Source organism: Equus asinus, chromosome 6 (genome assembly GCF_041296235.1).
Source record: "Equus asinus isolate D_3611 breed Donkey chromosome 6, EquAss-T2T_v2, whole genome shotgun sequence".
Classification (NCBI taxonomy): Eukaryota; Metazoa; Chordata; class Mammalia; order Perissodactyla; family Equidae; genus Equus; species Equus asinus.
The window spans coordinates 53,769,688-53,789,781 of record NC_091795.1 but is presented as its reverse complement, the minus strand read 5'-3'; the positions used below and the strand labels follow the sequence as shown (position 1 = coordinate 53,789,781).

Below are 20,094 nucleotides of genomic sequence, written 5' to 3'. Positions count from 1 at the left end.
GCAGTTATCACTCAGAATTCATGGAGAGATAAAGAGTTTTCCAGACAAGAAAAAGCTAAAGGAGTTCATCACCAGTAAACTGGCCTTAAAAGGAAGTTTAAAGGGACTCTTTAAGCTGAAAGAGTGCTTGATAATTAGTAACAAGAAAACATATAAATCTCACTGGAAAAGTAAATATATAGTTAAGATAGTGGATTAATCATTTATAAATCTAGTATGCAGGTTAAAAGACAAAAGTAGTAAAAACTATGATTACAATAATTAGTTAAGGGATACAAAAGGTGTAAAATGTGAAGTCAAAAACATAAATGTGGGGGGAAAGTAAAAATGTTGAGCTTTATTAGGATCAAATTGTTATCAACTTAAATAGACTATGGATATGTTTTTATATGTAAGCCTCATGGTAAACACAGTGCAAAAACCCATAGTAAATATACAAAAAAGACAGAGAAAGGGAATATAAGTATACCACTAAAGGAAGTCATCAAGACAGAAAGGAAGATAACAAGAGAAGAAGAAAGGAACACAAAGGGACTACAAAGCCAGTAAACAACAGAAAGGCAGTTAAGTGCATACCTATCAATAATTACTTTAAATGTAAATAGACTAAATTCTCCAATTAAAAGACAGAGTGGCTAAATGGATTAAAAAACAAGATCCATCTATATGTTGTTTATAAGAGACTCACTTTAGATTTAAGGACATACACAAAGTGAAGGGATGGAAAAAGATACTCAAGGCAAATCGAAATCAAAAGAAAGCTGGAGTAGCTATACTTACATTGGACAAAACAGGCTTTAAAACAAAGACTGTAGGAGCCGGCCCCGTGGTGGCTGAGTGGTTAAAAGTTTGTGCACTCTGCTTCAGCAGCCCACGGTTTTGCCAGTTCAGATCCTGGGTGCAGACCTAGCACTGCTCATCAAGCCAGGCTGAGATGGTGTCCCACATAGCAGAGCTAGAAGAACCTACAACTAGGTACTGGGGAGACTTGGTGAGAAGAAGAAAAAAAAAAAAGGATTGGCAACAGATGTTAGCTCAGGGCCAATCTTTAACAAAACAAACAAATACTGTAATAAGAAACAAAGTATAATGATAAAGGGGTTATAATCCAACAAAAGGATATAACATTTGTAAATATTTATGCACCCAACATTAATAGACAAAGGTACAAATAAACAGCAATACATTAATAGTAGGGGATTTTAATACTCCACTCACTTCAATGGATAAATTATCCAGGCAGAAAATCAATAAGGAAACATCAGCCTTAAACTGCACATTACACCAGATGGACTGAAAAGATATATACAGAACATCCCACCCAAAAGCAACAGAATACACATTATTAAGTGCACATGGAACACTGTCCAGGATAGATCATATGTTAGGTCACAAGACAAGTCTTTAATAAATTTAAGAGGACTGAAATCATATCAAGCATCTTTCCTGACCACTGCGGTATGAAACTATAAATGAATTACACAAAGAAAACTGGAAAACTCCCAAATATGTTGAGATTAAACAACATGCTACCGAACAACCAATGGGTCAAAGAAGAAATTAGAAATCAAAAAATACTTTGAGACAACAAAAATGGAAATAGAACATACGAAAATTTATGGATGCAGCAAAAGCTGCTCTAAGGGAAGTTCATAGCAATAAATGCTACCTCAAGAAACAAGGTAAGTCTCAAATAAACAACCTAACTTTACACCTCAAGGAACTAGAAAAAGAAGAACAAATGAAGCCTAAAGTTAACAGAAGGAAGGAGATAAGGATTAGAGCAGAAATAAATGAGAGAGACTAAAAAGACAATAGAAAAGATCAATGAAACAAAGAGCTAGGTTGTTGAAAAGATAAGCAAATTGACAAGCCTTTAGTTAGACTCACCAAGAGAAAGAGAGAGGACTCAAATAAAATCTGAAATGAAAGAAGAGATGTTAGAACTGATACCACAGAAATACAAAGTGTCATAAGAGACTACTATGAACAATTATACACCAGCAAATTGGAAAACCTAGAATAAATGGATATATTCTTAGAAACATACAACCTACCAACACTGAATCATCATGAAATAGAAAATTTGAACAGATCAGTTACTAATAAGGAGACTGAAACAGTAATCAAAAACCTCCCAAAAGACAGAAGTCCAGGACCATACAGCTTCACGGGTGAATTCTGCCAAACAACCAATCCTTCTCGACTCTTCTCATTTTATGACTCATAAAACTCATTTTATGAGGCTAGCCTTATTTCTGATACCAAAACCAGACAAGGATGCCACAAGAAAGGAAAATTACAGGCCAATATCCCTGATGAACATAGATGCAAAAATCCTCAACAAAATACTAGCAAACTGAAGTCAGCAATACTTTAAATGGATAATACACCTGGATCAAGTAGGATTTATCGCAGGGATGCAAAGATGGCTCAGCATCCACAAATCAGTCTATGATACACCACATAATGATTTGCAAAATCTTCTCCCAGTCTGTGACTTGTCTTTTAACTTTTTAAATGATGTCCTTTGAATTATAAAAGTTTTTAATTTTGGTGAATTTATCATTTTTTTCTTTAGTGGAGCATGATTTCAGTGTTCTGTCTACAAACTCTGCCTAACCCTAAGTCACAACGATTTTCTCATGTTTTCTTCTAAAAGTTTTATATTCCAGCTCTTACATTTAGGACTACAGTTCATTTTTGGTCAATTTTTGTATAAAATGTGAAGTAGGGGTCTAAATTCATCATTGTGCGTAGATATCCAGTTGTCTCAGCATCTTTGTTGAAAAGCCTATGTGTTCCTACTGAATTGCACTGGTACATTTGTCAGAAACCAATTGCTCTTAGATGTGAGAGTTTATTTCTAGACTTTCCATTCTATTCCATTGATCTGTATGCCTGTCCTTATGCCAGTACCATACTGTCTTGATTACTTTAGCTTTGTAGTCAGTTTTAAAATTGAGAAGTGTGAGACCTCCAACTTTGTTCTTTTTCAAGATTATTTTAGCTATTTAGTATGCTTTACATTTGCAAAGCCTGCTGGGATCTTGATTGTGGTTGCGTTGAATCTATAGATCAGTTTAGGGGAAAACTGCTATTTTGCTATTTAAACAGTAATTGCACCATGCATCACAGTTTCTGATTGGAGTTGCTAACATGTGAGTTCACATTTCTTAGGTCTTGACTGGGTGACAGGCTCATTCAAGAATCTGAACTCTAACACAGCTGATTCTTCCTAGAGGAAAGCATGTTGCTTCTGCCTCCCACAAATTCCTGATTTACTCTGAGCGAATTCATGACCTCTGTGAAGGCTGGATAGCCTCTTTCATACCCTCAGAGGTGGACAGCTTGATCCTGCTCTCCATACCATGTGTTCCAAGTCCCCACACCAAAGCACAAGGTTCATGTTCATCTTCATGAATCTTTGGTGTGTAACACCTCTTGACAAATTTTGTTGTATTCTTCTAAGCATTTCGGTTTAATGTTGTGAAACTGTAATTTGCATAGACTACTTATTTTTTTTTGACTAGATTAAAGTAAGCAGCTTTTGTTGCATCCACTGTCTGGACAAATAAGGATTTTAACTAGCTGTTTTCTTGAGGTCTGTGATTGGAAGATGTCAATCTGTGGAACCCGGGCAGAAGGCTGCAGGACTGCAGACCAACAGCTGAGGCCACGCCACCATTTTACTCTGGTGCCTCGGCTCCCCTGGAATCACTGTATTAATTACTAATGACTAAAAATCTTTCTAATTATGACTATCTCACCCCCATTAAGCCTAGTTTTTGTACTGCCAAGAAAATTCAGTTTTCATATTGAATCCTATTTTTAGATTAAAATATTTGAAAGATGGCTCACTTAATGGTTTAAAGAATCAATCAAATTAACCAGATTTGATTGTTTGATGCCAGTAAGTACTTTATAAACTCTCAAGATCCAGAACAAAAAGTAACTTCTCAGAAAAAAACAAAAACACAAAAACTCAATCTTGTGTAACAAGTTTTATTTAGCACTCTTAAGAGTACACAAAGTAAACACTTGGATAACTCAAACCTAACACACTTTGTATATATTTTCCCATAGGAAAACACAAGGAGAAGACAAAAATATTGTAAGTCTCAAGAATTTCTGAATGAACGAAAAAGTTCTCCACAAAAATCTAGTGGCATACAATTCCCAAATTCATTTTATGAAACCCATCCAGATTTTACCAGTGAAGATATATTCAACAAGTCAAGATCTCCAACTTGGTATACATATGCTTCTACGCCTGGTATGGAGGTCACAGACTTAGAAAGTTCTACAGGATTTTGGCTTACTCAGTTTGCTCTTAGTGAAGAGACAAAGGCAGATGTGTATTATTATGGCTTCATCATTCTTTTTCTTTTGGTATTAGTATGTCTTGCTTTATATTTTCTCTGAAGAAATCAAATAAAATCCTTTTGACAATTTTTACAGTTTCCAGTTCTTCACAGAAATGTTACATTCTTATTTCAGGGTTTCCTCCCAGACATTTTCAAGGTAATTGGCTTATAAAAAGAGAGAATATATTTTAACAAAGAAAGTTTCTGGACATTCTGAAAAATAAAATTGCTTTATACTAGATATGGTGTCATGGTAGGGTTTGGAAAATATTTTCCTCAAGTTCACAACACCTAGGAAATCTAGACAAGTGGTTAACTGTTTTTGATCAAAGGGGCAATTTGAAAATTAAAATGTTATTAATAGGAACAATTTATCTTACAGAAACTTTTTTTTAATACATAGGATAACAGAGGTCTTAAAAAGGTTTAGATATCTATATAGTATATTATCTTATCTATCTTATAAAATACATTACTAAAAGCTAGGCATATTTTATGAAATGTGATTAATAATTTGCTTACCTTACTACAATATGGACATTCACCAAATATGATATTAAAACTCTGTCTACTAGTCAGCAGTCCTCTCAACCACTAAAAATTTTAAAAAGATGACAAAGAAAGGGAGCAATATCAGGATGATTACAAATTACAGATATTCCAAATATCATTTCCTTTCTTTTTGAATGTATTATAGAAGATTTACCTTCTTAATTTCCTTTTGCAACAGTAAGGGGAACAGTTCCTGAGCCAATACCAGATTACTGATATGCTGAATAACAAGGGGAAACTAACATGGATTTCAACGTCTATACCACTCGCATATAACCAAATTATGGGCCCCTTTAAGAATTTGATGAAAATTATGCACTTTCTCTACCACTAAAACAGACATACACAAAAATAATGCACACAAGTCCATGGGATTCACAGACCCTACCTAAATCCATTATCATAAATTAAGAACTCCTTCTGTAAAAGATACCAGAGACCCTTGAAAGTTTAGGTTTTAATTCTGCTCTTAGTCACCAATAGTGGGGGAATTCTCAATCCATTGATTATAGGCATGAGGAAGTCCATTTTTAAAAATTAAATGAATATTCATTATTACAAAAGAAAGTACACCTTCCCTTAAGAATGTCTCTATAATTAGATCTGGTATTTTATGATTTTATATAAAGTAAATTGACATCTCCACCTAAGTTCTCCACTGTTAAAATTCAGATAGCATCAACTGCTAGTTCTAATCACAAAAATCAGGAGGTGATATTAAGGAGGACTTTGAAAATTGAAAGTACCATATGACTGCAAGGTATTTTGTATACAGATACACAGTTAATCATATGTCAACTGCGCCCTAAGATGAATGCTTTAGAGAGCAAATGACTACAGATGGGAATGAAAGCAGACTTCACATATAGTAAATAAGTAGTAAATAAAACATCACTGACCCAGAGTGCTATGAGATACTCAGATCATAAAATCTGTTCTTCTCAATATCAAAAGTAGGATTATTAGATTTATTCTATATTTAAGTCTAGCCTGAAAAGTAATAGATACTCCATAGTGCTATTTCCCTTTTATTGACACCACTACTCCCACCTGAATGAGTCTACAGAGTTTGTGCTGTGGTTACCTGAGATATTTACTGAAATGTACCACCAGTTAAATTTGTTATGCTTCAATAAGCAGTCCATGAATATATTCTGGATACATTTCCCCCCTTGGATACTTTAGGACATTTCTTCACTCATTAGTAACCACGATGAAGAAATGAAGCATCTGGAATGAACTGGTAATGGAGCTAATGGCAAAAAAGGAGATCACTGTTGACTAAACAGATTTTAGATTCTGTATATTTCAGATATGCATACTTCCTATGTTGTGTTAGCTGAAAAAAGTCTTGCTAATGTTAGTTTTATTTTACTTTTACCTCATATAAGCATATCTGATGGAAAGGCTGTCCACACTGGGAATTATCACACACTTGATCAGGAATGGCACCATCAAGTTGGTAGGCATAACAAATTCCACAATCCCTAGAAAAATCCTTCAAAAGAAAAGAAATATTTAATGAGCATACGTGTTTAAAACACAAGGTGAGATAAGAAAAAATGAATAATATGGCACAGACAATATTAAATTTTGATAAATATGTTTTTTATAAAGGTAATTATATTGCCACACAGTATACCTCGTTTTATTGTCCTTTGCTTTACTGTGCTTCACAGGTAACACCTTTTTTTAGACAATGCCACTGCACACTTAATAGACTACAGTATAGTGTAAACAAAGCTTTTATATGCACTGAGAAACCAAAAAATTCGTGTGACTCAGTTTATTGCGACATCCACTTTATTGCGGTTGTCTGGAACCAAACCTGGAAGCTCTGTGAAGTATGCCTGTATTAGAGAAAATCCAGTCACATCGCTATTTAACACCTTAGAAAAGCTATTTGTAACACAGTGCTTCCTTTTTCATACAAAAAATAATACACATAGTTATACTAAAAAACAGATTCTATTTTTGGCTCATAAGATGTTTCAGCTTAAGTAATTTTCTCATATTGTATACTATAATACCACTGTAGTATGTAAAGGTAGGAATTGACAGTAGCTAGTGATTACTAAACTTCAAAATTCTGTAACTAAAGGAAAAAGAAAAAAATATCCCCACCACTTTAGTAGTCTACAACCTTAGCAGCTTTGTCAAAAATCAATTGTAAGTTTATTATTTTTGCAATGTAGTGGTGTTTATTCAATTTTGAAAAACTGTACTGCCATCCTTCACAAACACTTACAACAAGCTAATTAGAACTTTATTTCAGTCATCCATAGCAGATAGTATAAAAAATCCAAATATCTCATGTTACTTTGGACCCTTCCCCCTATTTTCAATAATAAAGATATCTGTCATTAATCACTTTACTACTAGGAAGACCATGAAAAAAGTACACTTATAACCACCAATCAAAGGTTAATAAGTTCTTTGATGCAACTATTGCTTGCAGCTCAGAAGTCTGTTATCTTTCAGCCTCATTTTTCTCTGGTGCCTAAAAGAAGAACATTTAACTTTGATTATGCAACACTGCTTGGAATATCAAAGTACTGATAAAACTTACAGATTTTTCCAGGATAGCACGAGCTGGAAAATCAATTTCTAAAACATCTCTCAAATTTTGTAAGAGACTATTTTCTGGATCCCTGAAAGCATTGGGAAAAAAATGTTATTAAATTTGCAAAATCACAGAAAAGTAACAATTACATTGCAAAGATACCTACCACAAATGTATGTTTCTGCTCAGCTTAATTCCCAGGGGTTTTACCACTTCAGATATTTAAAGAAAAAAAAAAGTTTAATAATTTAGGGCTTGCTGCTCTCATTTTGTAAAGTCACATTTAGGCATAGAATTTGTTTCTCTTTTTTAATTGAGATATAATTGACATACAACATTGTATTAGTTTTAGGTGTACAATGTAATTATTTGGTATATGTATATACTGTGAAATGATTACCACAAGTTTAGTTAACTTCCGTCACTACACAGTTACAAATTTTTTTTCTTGTGACAAGAACTTTTACTCTCTTAGCAACTTTCAAATATAAATAATTGATAACTATAGAATTTGTTTCTTAATTGATTAGAAAAATCTAAATCATATATATCATATTAAAAAACAAAAGTACGTAGTTCAGAATGATGAGACATTTTCACTTAAAATAATTACCATTAATATATTAATATTTTAGAATCATATTTTAAAAGTGGCAGACAAGGATTTTATGATTCTGTTAAAAACATTTAAAGCTGAGATCTCACACCATGGTCAGCTCCAAGAAAGCAGCACTCAGGAAGCATAGTCGGATGCATAGGGTCTACTTCTATATTTATTGAAGCATTATTCCCTAGAATAAAATAGTAAAGTTTTTAGGACAGTTCATCAAACAAACAAACAAAAAGTACAGGATATGTGTCTGAATACTTATTTCATTGTATGCCCAAGAAAAGATTAACCAAATGTTTTATAAATAGTTTATATATATCACTACATTATATTTAACTAAAAGTACATTTTGAAATTATGATCATGACTTTGATTTGGGGATTCCAAGTTTCAAAAAACAGAGTCAATATATAAGTCAGTATAATTAATTTAGATTGAAATTCTAGTCAGAATTCTATTAAAATTTAAATAAAATTTTTCTGTGGGGTGATAAAGATTTTTAATATAAAAAGAATCACACATCACAAGTTTTAGAAATGATGATGTAAATTACTTTTTATGACTTTCTTGAAAAGAAATAGAACTTTGGTAAAGCGTAAAAGACGAGAAATACAGTACATGGTAAAAATAAACATGTTTAAGATTTGAGTTTCATAAAAACATTTCTGAATTCTTTTGCTCCATGTGAAGCTTTCCTCTGTAAGTTAACAAAGGGTTCAATTCATATTAAATTGGAAACTGTTAATTTACTAAGAAAAACAACAACTAACCTAGTTTGCAGAATCTAAGAAAAAGCTGTTTCTACTTGGCACTAGACTCTTTTATAAATTTTAACCGTAGAAGAGTATAGTACAAATTTCAGAAATGTTACTGCTATAGTTTGAAGGTACATAGTATAATTGTTAAGGTCAATTTGGATTTCATGTTCATGGTAAAAATATCTTGATAAATTCTATACACTATAGAATTAACCTTTGGCTAAGGTTGGCAACAACATAAATACAATTATTACAGATCTGCCAAAAAGAGGTAATCAAGTAATATAAAAAATGACTACAAGTCATTCAATGAGAAAAACAAAAATACAAGAAGTTAACTTATAATCTCATTTGTTAAAGCATTCTTTACCATGAACACAAATTCCATGTTAGCCTTTAGCAATGTCATCTACTAATGGCTCCAGAAAGTACTTTCACTTAACAACAATGGCTATATTAACTAATCTTTCACTCAATTTGGTGAAAACTTGGTCCTAAAAAGGCAAGTCAATGCCTGAAGGCACAAAAAAGGAGCTAAAAGGTAAATATAAAGAGAGTGAATAAAAATCAGATTATGCTGAACATGAGAAATAAAATAAAAGATATATTTAACCATAACCTGATAAAAATAAAAATCTTAGTGGGGCCATGAAGATAATAAATTACTACACTTCTTTGAAGAAAATGTTTTCATTCTTACTATCTACTTGTTCACGAACATATCAAAACTGGTTAATTATTTCAAATTAAATACTGTTAGACTTCTTCAAAGTGGGTAAGTAACAATACTGGTTGCAGAACTGCTGCACAGTTAGACTTTTCTCTTCTCCTAAGAACATGTCACTTCTTTTCTCCCAAATAATCTAGTATGCCTGGGCAGAAAATACACAAATTGCTCACTAATCTGGATAGGATTCACATCAGAATTTCAAAATATCCTTCAGAATATATGCCTTTTAACAACTTATCTAGTTGGGCTAGGAAAAAAGGGAGGAAAGATAGAAATAGGTATCTTATAACCATCTAATCCAGTGTTTCGTGTGAACTCAAATATAGTTTAAAACATCTAAAATCTTGAGGTTGAATTCTAAAACTGACTTCAAGTATTGCTTGCTCATAATGAAAACACATAAAACAATCATTTTACAGTAAAAGAATATAGTAATATTGCAAGGATGATATTTATGGTTATACCACATCTTATTCATTAATTTCACATATTTATAGTAAATAAAATACTTAAAATACATCCAATTATTACTTTGTACTTTCTGTTTACTCTTCAGTGGATGCATGGCTCACTTTGGGTTCTTAGATACCCCTCTATACTTTCGTCAGAAAAAGTTCCCAGATTTGGTCATACTAATCTTGTCTAGTTTCACAGATGAAGACTTCATTATTTCTCACATAGCTTTTTTTATCCCAAGTAATGTAAGTTTTGAAAAACCTGCTCCACTATTTCTGTGCTAATTAAAAGTTAATTAAACACTCTCTCTGAAGGTGACTTCCATTGGATCATCACCTTTTATAATGAAACACCTCAGTACTTGCCCTTTTCACCTGAAAGTTACATTTAAATACATAGTAAGAAAAGAAATCACAGTTCATCCCAAAAAGTTCTAGTAGTTGACTTTATATAAAAAGTCTCATCTAAGAGTCTGATGTCATCTTTAGATTCATTTTCCTACATAATAGAAAATACAATCAAACACCTAAAACAAAAACCCTCAATAATCCTCTTTTTCCCTACCTAATACAATTCTTCGTGCTGTTGCACTCCGTGTAGGTTTTTCTGGCTCAAGTACCCACGTCTTTTCATCAATTTCATCCATAACATCCCAGAATGTCTTCAGTGATTCTAATGCTGCCAAAAATTGACTATGAATGCTTATTAAGGAGCTCTGTGAAAAGACAGATGAAAGCTGAATTAACAGTTGCATGACACATACAGTCGTAAGACACTCTATCAATAGCAGATAATCTTTCCCGTAAAATACAACTCAATTTAGAAATTTTAAGCTCTTTCATTTCTGTTAAAACTAGATTCTAGGAAACAAGAGTCAACTCTCCCAGCTTCACATCTCTTCACCTCCATTTGCATTAGCAGAATTCCTTTTTGATTGTCACTGGACTGTGCACCTTATCAAGAAAGAAAGGTTTTTTAAAAACCATATTTTTATTATGCATTTTGTACTATACATATGGAATAGTAATTACTAATATAAGAAGATACGTATGTAAAACTTTATGTATATAATATATATTGGCCATAGTGTCTATACAATTTTAGTATGAAAGTATTTTCAATTTTTGCTGCAGTTATCCAGTTAAATGCAGTGCTGTTTGTAATTTGATTAAATTACTTTTAAACATTATTAGTAAGTAACTGTGCAGACTTAATTAGGCAGAGTATGAAAAGGTTTTACACATTTTTTAAGAATTCAAACAGAAATTACAAACAAGATTTCTTTTGATATTAACACTTTAAGCCAAGCTCTGAATTCAGTATTTCAGACATTAATCCTTTATGCAAAGTAACTTAAATACATTTTTATTAAATGATAAGAACTAAAATTATCACTAATTTTTAAAAATCAATTTATATTTACTTTCAAAGTCAAGAGTTTCTCATAAAATAATGTGATATATTCAAAAGATACAACTATTTACTACATATTTTTATATAAAAAGCAATCAAAACTAAAAGTTTTAAAAAATTAGTTTTACTTGTTTCAAATAAGAAAAACATGTAAGAAGTCACTGAAAATACTACGAATGTATTCATCCAAAATAATTCATACAAGCCAACAATGCAAGAATATGATACCTCCTGAATAAGACGAAAAGAAAGTACCTGCTCCCTTAAACATGTATTCTGTACTTATGTACTTAAGGAAAAACCATTTCATCACTTCAGTCAGGGTTTACACTTGTATGAATTCATGGCTCAGTTTCACAAAGCTAGTTTCAACTTTTCCAACCTTCTATACACAGAAACATGTATAAGAGTAGAAACTAGAGCTTAACATCTGAAAATAACCTTTTAGGATATTAAAGGTACAGTATCTATTCTCTTCTGGTATACCACGCTTACCCACTAGTTTAGATGGCAGAATCCAGAAATCAGAAAACTAAACTCCTGAGATTTTTGGTTTTTTTTTTTTTTTTTTTTTTTTTTACTATGGGCTACACTTTATTTCCCCTTTCACTAAATGCACCACCATTCTTTAGATACCTAGATAAGAAACCAGTTGTGATCTCTGTGGATTTTGTTTTAAACATAATAAATTCATTAAGTTAACATAAGACCTGATTCTATTTTCAATGTATTTCTTGATAACTCTATTTACCCTAGCAGTATTATATACTATTAAAATAATCCCCTAATTCTTGTTTCCACATCCAGACTTGCCATCCTTGACTTCAATTACCTTACTGCAGAGTACCCTATCTAAAATGTAAACCTGAACATATCAGTTTCCCCGCTTAAAACTATTCAAAACAACCTTCTAACTGGATTTTTTCCCTCTAGTCATATTTCTCTAAAACTCACTATTTCCATTGCAATTAAGTTGATTTTTGTATTCTGCAAGCCTGATACTATAATTTCCTGGTTTACAATAAAAGTTTTAAGTGCAGTTCTCAAAGTGATATGTTTTCTTTGTAATACCACCACTTAATGATAGCAACATAAGTTGTAAAAGCTGTTCAATATAGATCTAAAGTCAACTGAGATAAACTACATGACATAAAAAAATAATCACTGATGACCTTCATCATTCTATTTATTAAGGCTAACATTATATATAAGTAGCTTGCAAATTGTTTTATGTTATTGTTAGTGATCAAAACCACAGTTCATTATCATGACTTGCAATTAACATTGTTTGTTTAATATGTATACACTGGTATGTCTACATAGAGTAAACTGAAATACTTTCCATGGGCATATTTCCTACTCCAAGCTTCAGTAACCATCTTCTCTATGATCATTCCTAAATTTGTTTAGGCCAGATGGAGAATTTCAAAACTACTCAGCCATCTTCATATAGGTGATCTCTATATGGCTATCTAACAGGCATATCAAATTCAGATTGCTCCAGGCTGAGCTCATCACTTCCAAGAGAAATCTTCCCCTCCTACTGGTTCTACTGTTTTTTTTTTTTCTGGGTGAAAGGGTATACTAGAAGCCCTGTTAGCCAAGCCAGGAATCTAAGTTTAGTCTTACCTAAACTACTAAAACAACCCTCTAACTGAATTTTCTTCCTTTAGTCATAGCCCCTCTAAAACTCATCATTTACATTGTAATTACATTGACTTTGTATCTGCCCATCTGATACTACAATTTCTTTGCTTACAATAAAACAGTCACTGATCATGAGATGCACACATAATAATCCAATTGCTGGACAGTATGTTGGGTTTTTTTTTAATAGCTTTATTGAGGGATAACTGATATACAAAGAACTGCACATATTTCATGTGTACAAATTGATGAGTTTGGGCATATATATACATCCACGATATCATCACCACGGTGAAGGTAATAAACATATCCAACTCTTCCCAAAGTTTCTTTGTGTCTCTATGGGGTTTTTTTGGTGAGAAGATTTAACATGAGATATACCCTCTCAACAAATTTTGAGGTGCACAATATTGTATTGTTAACTGTAAGCACTATGTTCGTACAACAGACCTCTGGAAGCTATTCATCTAGCATAACTTAAAACTTTATACCCATTGAACAACTCCTAGTTTCCCCCAGTCTCTAGCCCCTGGCAACCACTATTCTATTCTCTGCATCTGTGAGTTTGACTATGTTAGATACCTCACATAAGTGGAATCACGCAGTATTTGTCCTTCTATGACTGCTTTATTTCGCTTAGAATAATGTCCTCCAGGTTCATCCACGATGTTACAAATGGCAGGATTTTCTTCTTTGAGGCTGTATGTACACACCATAGGTACGTTTTATCCATTCATCTGTTGATGGACACATGGATTTTTTCACATCTTGGCTACTGTGAATAATACTACAAAGAACACAGGAGTGCAGGTAATCTCTTCAAGATTCTGATTTCAGTTCTTTTGGATATGTACCCAAGAGTGGGACTACTGGATCATATGGTAGTTACACTTTAAATTTTTTTGAGGAATCCTCATACTGTTTTCTATATTTGCTGAAGCATTCTACATTCCTATCAATAGTGTACAAGGGTTCTAATTTCTCCACATCCTCACCAAGACTTGCTATTTCATGTCTTTTCGATAATAGCTATCCCAACAGATGTAAGATGACATCTCATTTAGTTCTGATTTGCATTTCCCTGATAATGATGTTGAGCATCTTTTTATATACTTGTCCATTTCTTAATCAGGTTATTTGATTTTTTTACTATTGAATTGAAGGAGTTCCTTATGTATTTTGGATATTAACTCAATACCACAGAGATGATTGGCATGTTTTCTCCCATTCCATAGGTTGCCTTTTCATTCTGTCAACTGTTTCTTTTTTTGTTCAAAAATTTTTTAGTTTGACGTAGTCCCACTTGTCTATTTTTGCTTTCTTGCTATGCTTTTAGTGTCATATATGTCAAGAAGCTTTCACCCATGTTTTCTTCTAGGAGTTTTATAGTTTAAAGACTTAAACATAAGACTGGAGTCCATTTTGAGTTGATTTTTGTGTACTATGTAGGGTAGAGGTCGAATTTCAATTTTTTGCATGGTAAGTACTTAGCATATGGTATATGTTTAAAAATTGATAGCCATGATTATAAGACATATAGTCCTTGACCTAGAGAAGTTCACAGCCCATTAAAGGAAACAGAAAATCAAAAAATATCTGTACCATATTAGACAAAGGATTGATACCCTTAATATAAAAGGGTTATTGAAAAATCAATTAAAAAATAGATATGAATAAAAAAATGGGGGATAAAGAGATAACTCCCCAAAGAAAAAAATACACATGATCAAATAAAAAATACTCAGTCTCATAAGTTGAGATATTATATCTCTAATTGCAAAACTTCAGGGTAAGACAGAAAGATAAGCCAAAGCCTCAGAGTTAGGAGATGGTGAGAAAAATGAGGTATATTAGCTGGCGGTTTGCTTTCACCAGAGTAGCTTTTCCTTCAATAAGTGAGGTAGCTCAGTCCCATGGTTTGCCTTCTCTTTACAGCATCCCCATTCTTAGTTTCTGCTTTATTACAGAACCTCACTAAAGAGGTGAGCATTTTGTAGGTCCTATGAGACCATGATCCTTTCCTTAACCCATTCCAGAATAATCAAGAGTGGTTTTGTTCTGATTTGGCTCCGATGACTTTGCTCCAATGCTTCACTGATCCTAGTTTGTGTGGTTTTAAAAGAACAACCCTTTTTATGACAATTTTTATTTTCTTCTTTGTACTTTTCCATATTTCCTAAAATAACATGTATTATTTGTATAATTATAAAAAAGCATATGCAGAAATAGAAATAAATGACCTGTTAGCTATCCTTTCATTTCATGATGTACACAGTACAGTGAAAAATATACTAAACTTAATTCAACAAAAGTAACATTTCAACCACATGTCAGAACTACACTGAGATACTGATCTAGAGATAAAAGCGCCCAGTTTGCCAGGAGGTCACAGCTCTAATCTTGATGGTAACAAAGTATTTGATCTTAACCAAGACACACTCAACCTCAGAAGCCTTAACATTGTATCCATAAATGTGGATGTGCAGTAGATAACTTCTAAAGTGACTTTCAGCTCTAAAACTCAAGAATTCTAAAGATAACTGTTTGAAAATCCATAAAGTAGATAATCCTGTCCATTTAAAAGTACCTATATTTCAAGGTGCCAATTACTATAATGTATTCCCATTTATTTCCAATTCTCGTTTATAAACAGATATTATCAAATTATATATAAATATATATCCATTAAATATAATTTATATGATTCGACATACAATAATCATTTTCTCTTTAATCAAAAGAACCTCCATATCAGAATCAAAATAACTGCATTACATTTTATGCCCTCATGTATTAAAAGGAGAAGTAACTATGATTATTTTCTAAAACATGGGGAAAAATTTCAGTCTTCCAAAACGTTTGAGTTTTTGGAATAGTTCTGGAACCACAAATTCCTAGCAGGGATAGCATAGTAATAATATAGCTTAAATGTGGTGAAGATCCAAAAATTAAACACTGCAACTGGTTAACTGGTTGATTTACTAATTGAAGGAAAATGCCATCCTTTACTGCACATACACACAATACCATGAATAACAGAAATAAAACAGAGGAACAAAAATACAAGACTGAAAAACATCTAGAGGAAAAAAAACAAGATAAACACACAAGAGACTTAGTTAGTGTCCAGCAATAAACTGTCTTACAGAGAAGAAAAGTATCCCAGAAACCAAGATAATGACGTAGAAGCCTCTCACCTAAGCCTTGCTGTGGTGAGAGAGGACAGGATGCTAAACAGCCTTCTGTCCTTAAAAAGTAAGGAAAAAAAAGAAAGAAATCCTGAGAAAGTTAGGAAATATAGAACAAGGTGAGAAGAGTACATTCTACATTCTACTCTATCTACTCCAAAGATTTGCTGCAAGAGCCCATATTGAAGGCATACCAACTACAACAGATTATCTGTCTGTCTGTCTGTCTATCTATCTGTCTGTCTAGTTTTATATCGGGTAGGGCTATAACAGGAAAAAAAGGCAGAGACTAAACACCAGAAATTGGAAAAGTACCTCTACAACATCACATGCACAGGGAGCATAAGGGCTAAGTTTAACAGGAAAGATATTCCCTGATATGGAGTCCAATCTTCCTGTGTGAAAAGCAAAGGTCAGAAGAATAAAAAGAATGTATTAATCTCGAGGAAAAAAAATAGACATCTCTACATGATTTGAAAAGAGCAGGCATAAAGCTATTAAGAGATCAATCTAATATTAGGTTCACCTAAGGCACTTAATGAAATTCTCTGCACTGAAATCAGAATACCTGGACTGTTTTGTATAAGGGCTTCTCAGCAAAAAGATCTGTATGTGGGAGCCCTCCACTGACTCACTAAAAATTTCTGAACAAACATAACTGAAAAGATTTCAGAACAGTCTGTTCAGTATGACAAATCTGGCATTTAAACCTTGAGATCATGAATCATTAGAAAGTTGTCTGGTCAAAGATCACAGTATCATGACCTTACAAAAAACCTAAAAGGCTTGTTCTATTTCCTGACTAGTTTTATAATGTTGAAGCACAGTCTATTTTGGCAATGCTTGCCAATTTTTATGCTGGGAGTTGTGCGTGAATCAAGTACCCCAATATACGAGCAGGGGAAGGTCAGGTTGGTTATTCTTGTCCATTTTTAATAAATAAAATAAGCCATCAGAAAACTAGGTTATATCATTATTCTAAAAAGCTTAAAAGGTGTCACATTTTCTTATGAAGCAGAGCCAGTAAGTAGGGAGGCAGATGAAGATGGTCTTATTAGCTCCATGGCTGAGGATGTACCTTTAGTGAAAAAAATCAGTGATCTGGTTTCCACAGTATCATTATACACTGATGAATTGTTTGTATGCTTAAGTTTAAACTCTCTTCAAAACATGTTAGTACAGATCACTGAAATATTGAGAAGCATTTTTTTTACATTCTACAAATAAACTAGGCACAAGTACAAGCTAAGGAAATTAGTGCCTATGGTCCATTGTTATATAGAAGTTGCATAAAATTTTTTGAATGGTGGTGACGAGTCAAAGGAAGCTGATAGCAACTGTGTAGATTACCATTTTCTAGGGGCCAGAAAATCATCTGAGAGAAGACTAGTGCAGTCTTTGATTTATAAATTGATTATAAAGAAGGTCTGTCAAGATATATTGCTTAGAAGGCCATATGTAGTTGCATAGGTTTTGTTCAATCTTGACAAACAAATCCAACAGACAAAAAGCAAACACCAGGACTATTTTTTAAGAAGGTAAATTTCTGGGCCAAAAGTATGACTCTTGTCCTACACCATCTTTATCTGCCGCTAGGACAACAAATGGCATATGCAATGATAATTTGAGCTCTGGATCTCCCCAGAAAGCAAAGCCTGAGACAAGTCTGGTGTACAGACAGGTTACTAGAAGTCATCTTAGGAACTGGGTGTGGGGACAAGGAAGAGTGAAATGGGAGAGAAGTCAAAATGAGAGTGTGCTTTCAAGCCAGTCACTGTGGTCAATGGTGGCGCTGTGAGAAGCTGTAGAGAAAGCTCCTCAGAATTGCCACCCAAGAAACAGAATCCAGGAGCATTTATTCACTGGCTTCCATTCCTGACTGGTCCAGTAGTCCTAAAGCGGATTATTAATTCTCTCACATTCCAGATTAGCATACATACATATGCCTAGCGGCTCTTATAAGCATCCTTGGTCCTAGCACTAGAAAGCCCTGGGGCAAAGAAACAGCAGCAGTGGTAGACGCTGAGGTGAGGTGTTTTGTCAAGATACACCACCATGAAGCTGCCTGAAGCAATATGGCTGAGGAAAAAGTAAATGCAAAGGAAGTGAAGTAGGGAGCAAGAATTATCTGACTCAGAGCCATTTGCCAAAAAGGGAAGTGACGTGTGGTCAATTCTCTAAGACTTAAATAAATATATTTTGAAAAATTTTTCCTCATGAAATCAATTTATATTCAGCTTTAATGGTGATAAAAGGGATATCTTTGAAGTGCCCAGAATATATGTCTCTATAAAAAATTCTGCCCATTTTGGTTTTTTATTTTATTATTATACTTGGAGAGCTCTTTATATATTCTAAATACAAGTCCATTATCAGGTATATAAATTGCAAAGATTTTCTCTTAGTCTGTGGCTTGTCTTTTCATTCTCTTAACAGTATCTTTCAAGAGCAGAAATGTTTAATTTTGACTAAGTCCAATTTATCAATATTCTTATATAAATCTTGCTTTTGGTGTTGTATTAAGAAATCTTTGTTTATCCCAAAATTGTAAATGCTTTTCCCTTATGTTTCTTCCAGAAGTCTTACTGTTTTAGGTTTTATGTTAATTTTATGAGCCATTTTGAGTTAATTTTTGTATATGGATCAAAGTTCATCTATTTTGCATACAGCAAATTGTTTCAGCTCCATTTATTGAAAAGACTCTCTCTACTGAATTAGTTGTCTTTGAATCCTAGTTAAAAACAGCTGTATGTATATGTATTGGCATATTTCTAAATTCCCTATTCCAGTGATCTATTTGTCTAACTTTACGACAATACCACATTGTCTTGATAAAGGTAAATTTCTAAGTCTTGAAATCAGGTGGTATTAGTCCTCCAACTTTGTTCTTCTTTTTCAGAGTTGTTGTGTGTGTGGTTTATTTTTTTTTTTTTTTTACTTCTAGGTCCTTTGCATTTCCATATGAATGTAGAATCATTTTGTCAATTTCAAAAGGAAAAAAATCTGTTGGGATTTTGATTGGGATTGCACTGAATCTATAGATCAATTTGAACGTAAGTGACATCTTAACAATATTGAGTCTTCCAACCCATGAATATGGTATCTCTCTCCATTTACTTCGGTTTTTAGGCAAAAAAGTTTGCAAACACTTCACCAAAGAAGATATATGGATGACAAATAAGCACATGAAAATATGCTCAACATCATTGGTCATAAAGGAAATGCAAATTAAAATTGCAATGAGCTACAACTACACACCTATTAGAAGAGCTAAAATAAAAAAACTGACCACACCAAATGTCAGCAAGGATATAGAGAAATAGGAACTCTCAAACATTACTCTTGGGAATGTAAGATGGCACAACCACTTTGGAAAACTGTTGGGCAATTTCGTAAAAAGATAAACAGACACCTCCTACATGATCCCTGGGTATTTGCCAAAGAAATGACAGTGTATGCTCATATAATAACATCCTCATAATGTTCACAGCAGCTTTATTTGTACTAGCCAAATCTTCAAAATAACCCCTATGTCCATCAACAGTAAATGGACAGTATGTAGTGCGTCCATACAATGGAGTACCACTCAGCATAAAAAGAATGCACTAATATTACATGCCACGACACAGATGAAGCTACTTACGCTGAGGAGAGAGACCTGACATAGAAAAGTGCGCACAATTTTATAAAATTCTAGAAAACAGATCAGTATTTGCCTGGGGACGAAGGGGAGGAACAAGCGGGACAGAAGGGAGAGATGAGAAAGGGGAAGGAGGAAACTTGGGTGTTAATGGAAATGTTTATTATTTT

The 20,094-nt window shown here is 33.2% G+C and overlaps 2 protein-coding genes across 13 annotated transcripts in view; one reads left to right on the top strand and one right to left on the bottom strand.

Moving 5' to 3' along the window:
• VRK2 (VRK serine/threonine kinase 2) overlaps window positions 1-4,454 on the top strand; it is a 94,964-nt gene extending 90,510 nt beyond the window's left edge. For all 11 annotated transcript variants that reach the window (XM_070512069.1, XM_070512074.1, XM_070512065.1 and 8 more), the window contains one exon: window positions 4,087-4,454. In XM_070512069.1, coding sequence (XP_070368170.1) covers window positions 4,087-4,425 — 339 coding nt within the window. In that variant the 3' untranslated portion in view covers window positions 4,426-4,454. The remainder of the gene's footprint in view (window positions 1-4,086) is intronic.
• FANCL (FA complementation group L) overlaps window positions 3,986-20,094 on the bottom strand; it is a 73,520-nt gene continuing 57,411 nt past the window's right edge. For both annotated transcript variants that reach the window (XM_014839314.3, XM_014839311.3), the window contains 7 exons: window positions 10,601-10,751; window positions 8,190-8,273; window positions 7,649-7,694; window positions 7,489-7,570; window positions 6,301-6,417; window positions 4,890-4,961; window positions 3,986-4,532 (listed from right to left, as the gene is read on the bottom strand). In XM_014839314.3, coding sequence (XP_014694800.1) covers window positions 4,497-4,532; window positions 4,890-4,961; window positions 6,301-6,417; window positions 7,489-7,570; window positions 7,649-7,694; window positions 8,190-8,273; window positions 10,601-10,751 — 588 coding nt within the window. In that variant the 3' untranslated portion in view covers window positions 3,986-4,496. The remainder of the gene's footprint in view (window positions 4,533-4,889; window positions 4,962-6,300; window positions 6,418-7,488; window positions 7,571-7,648; window positions 7,695-8,189; window positions 8,274-10,600; window positions 10,752-20,094) is intronic.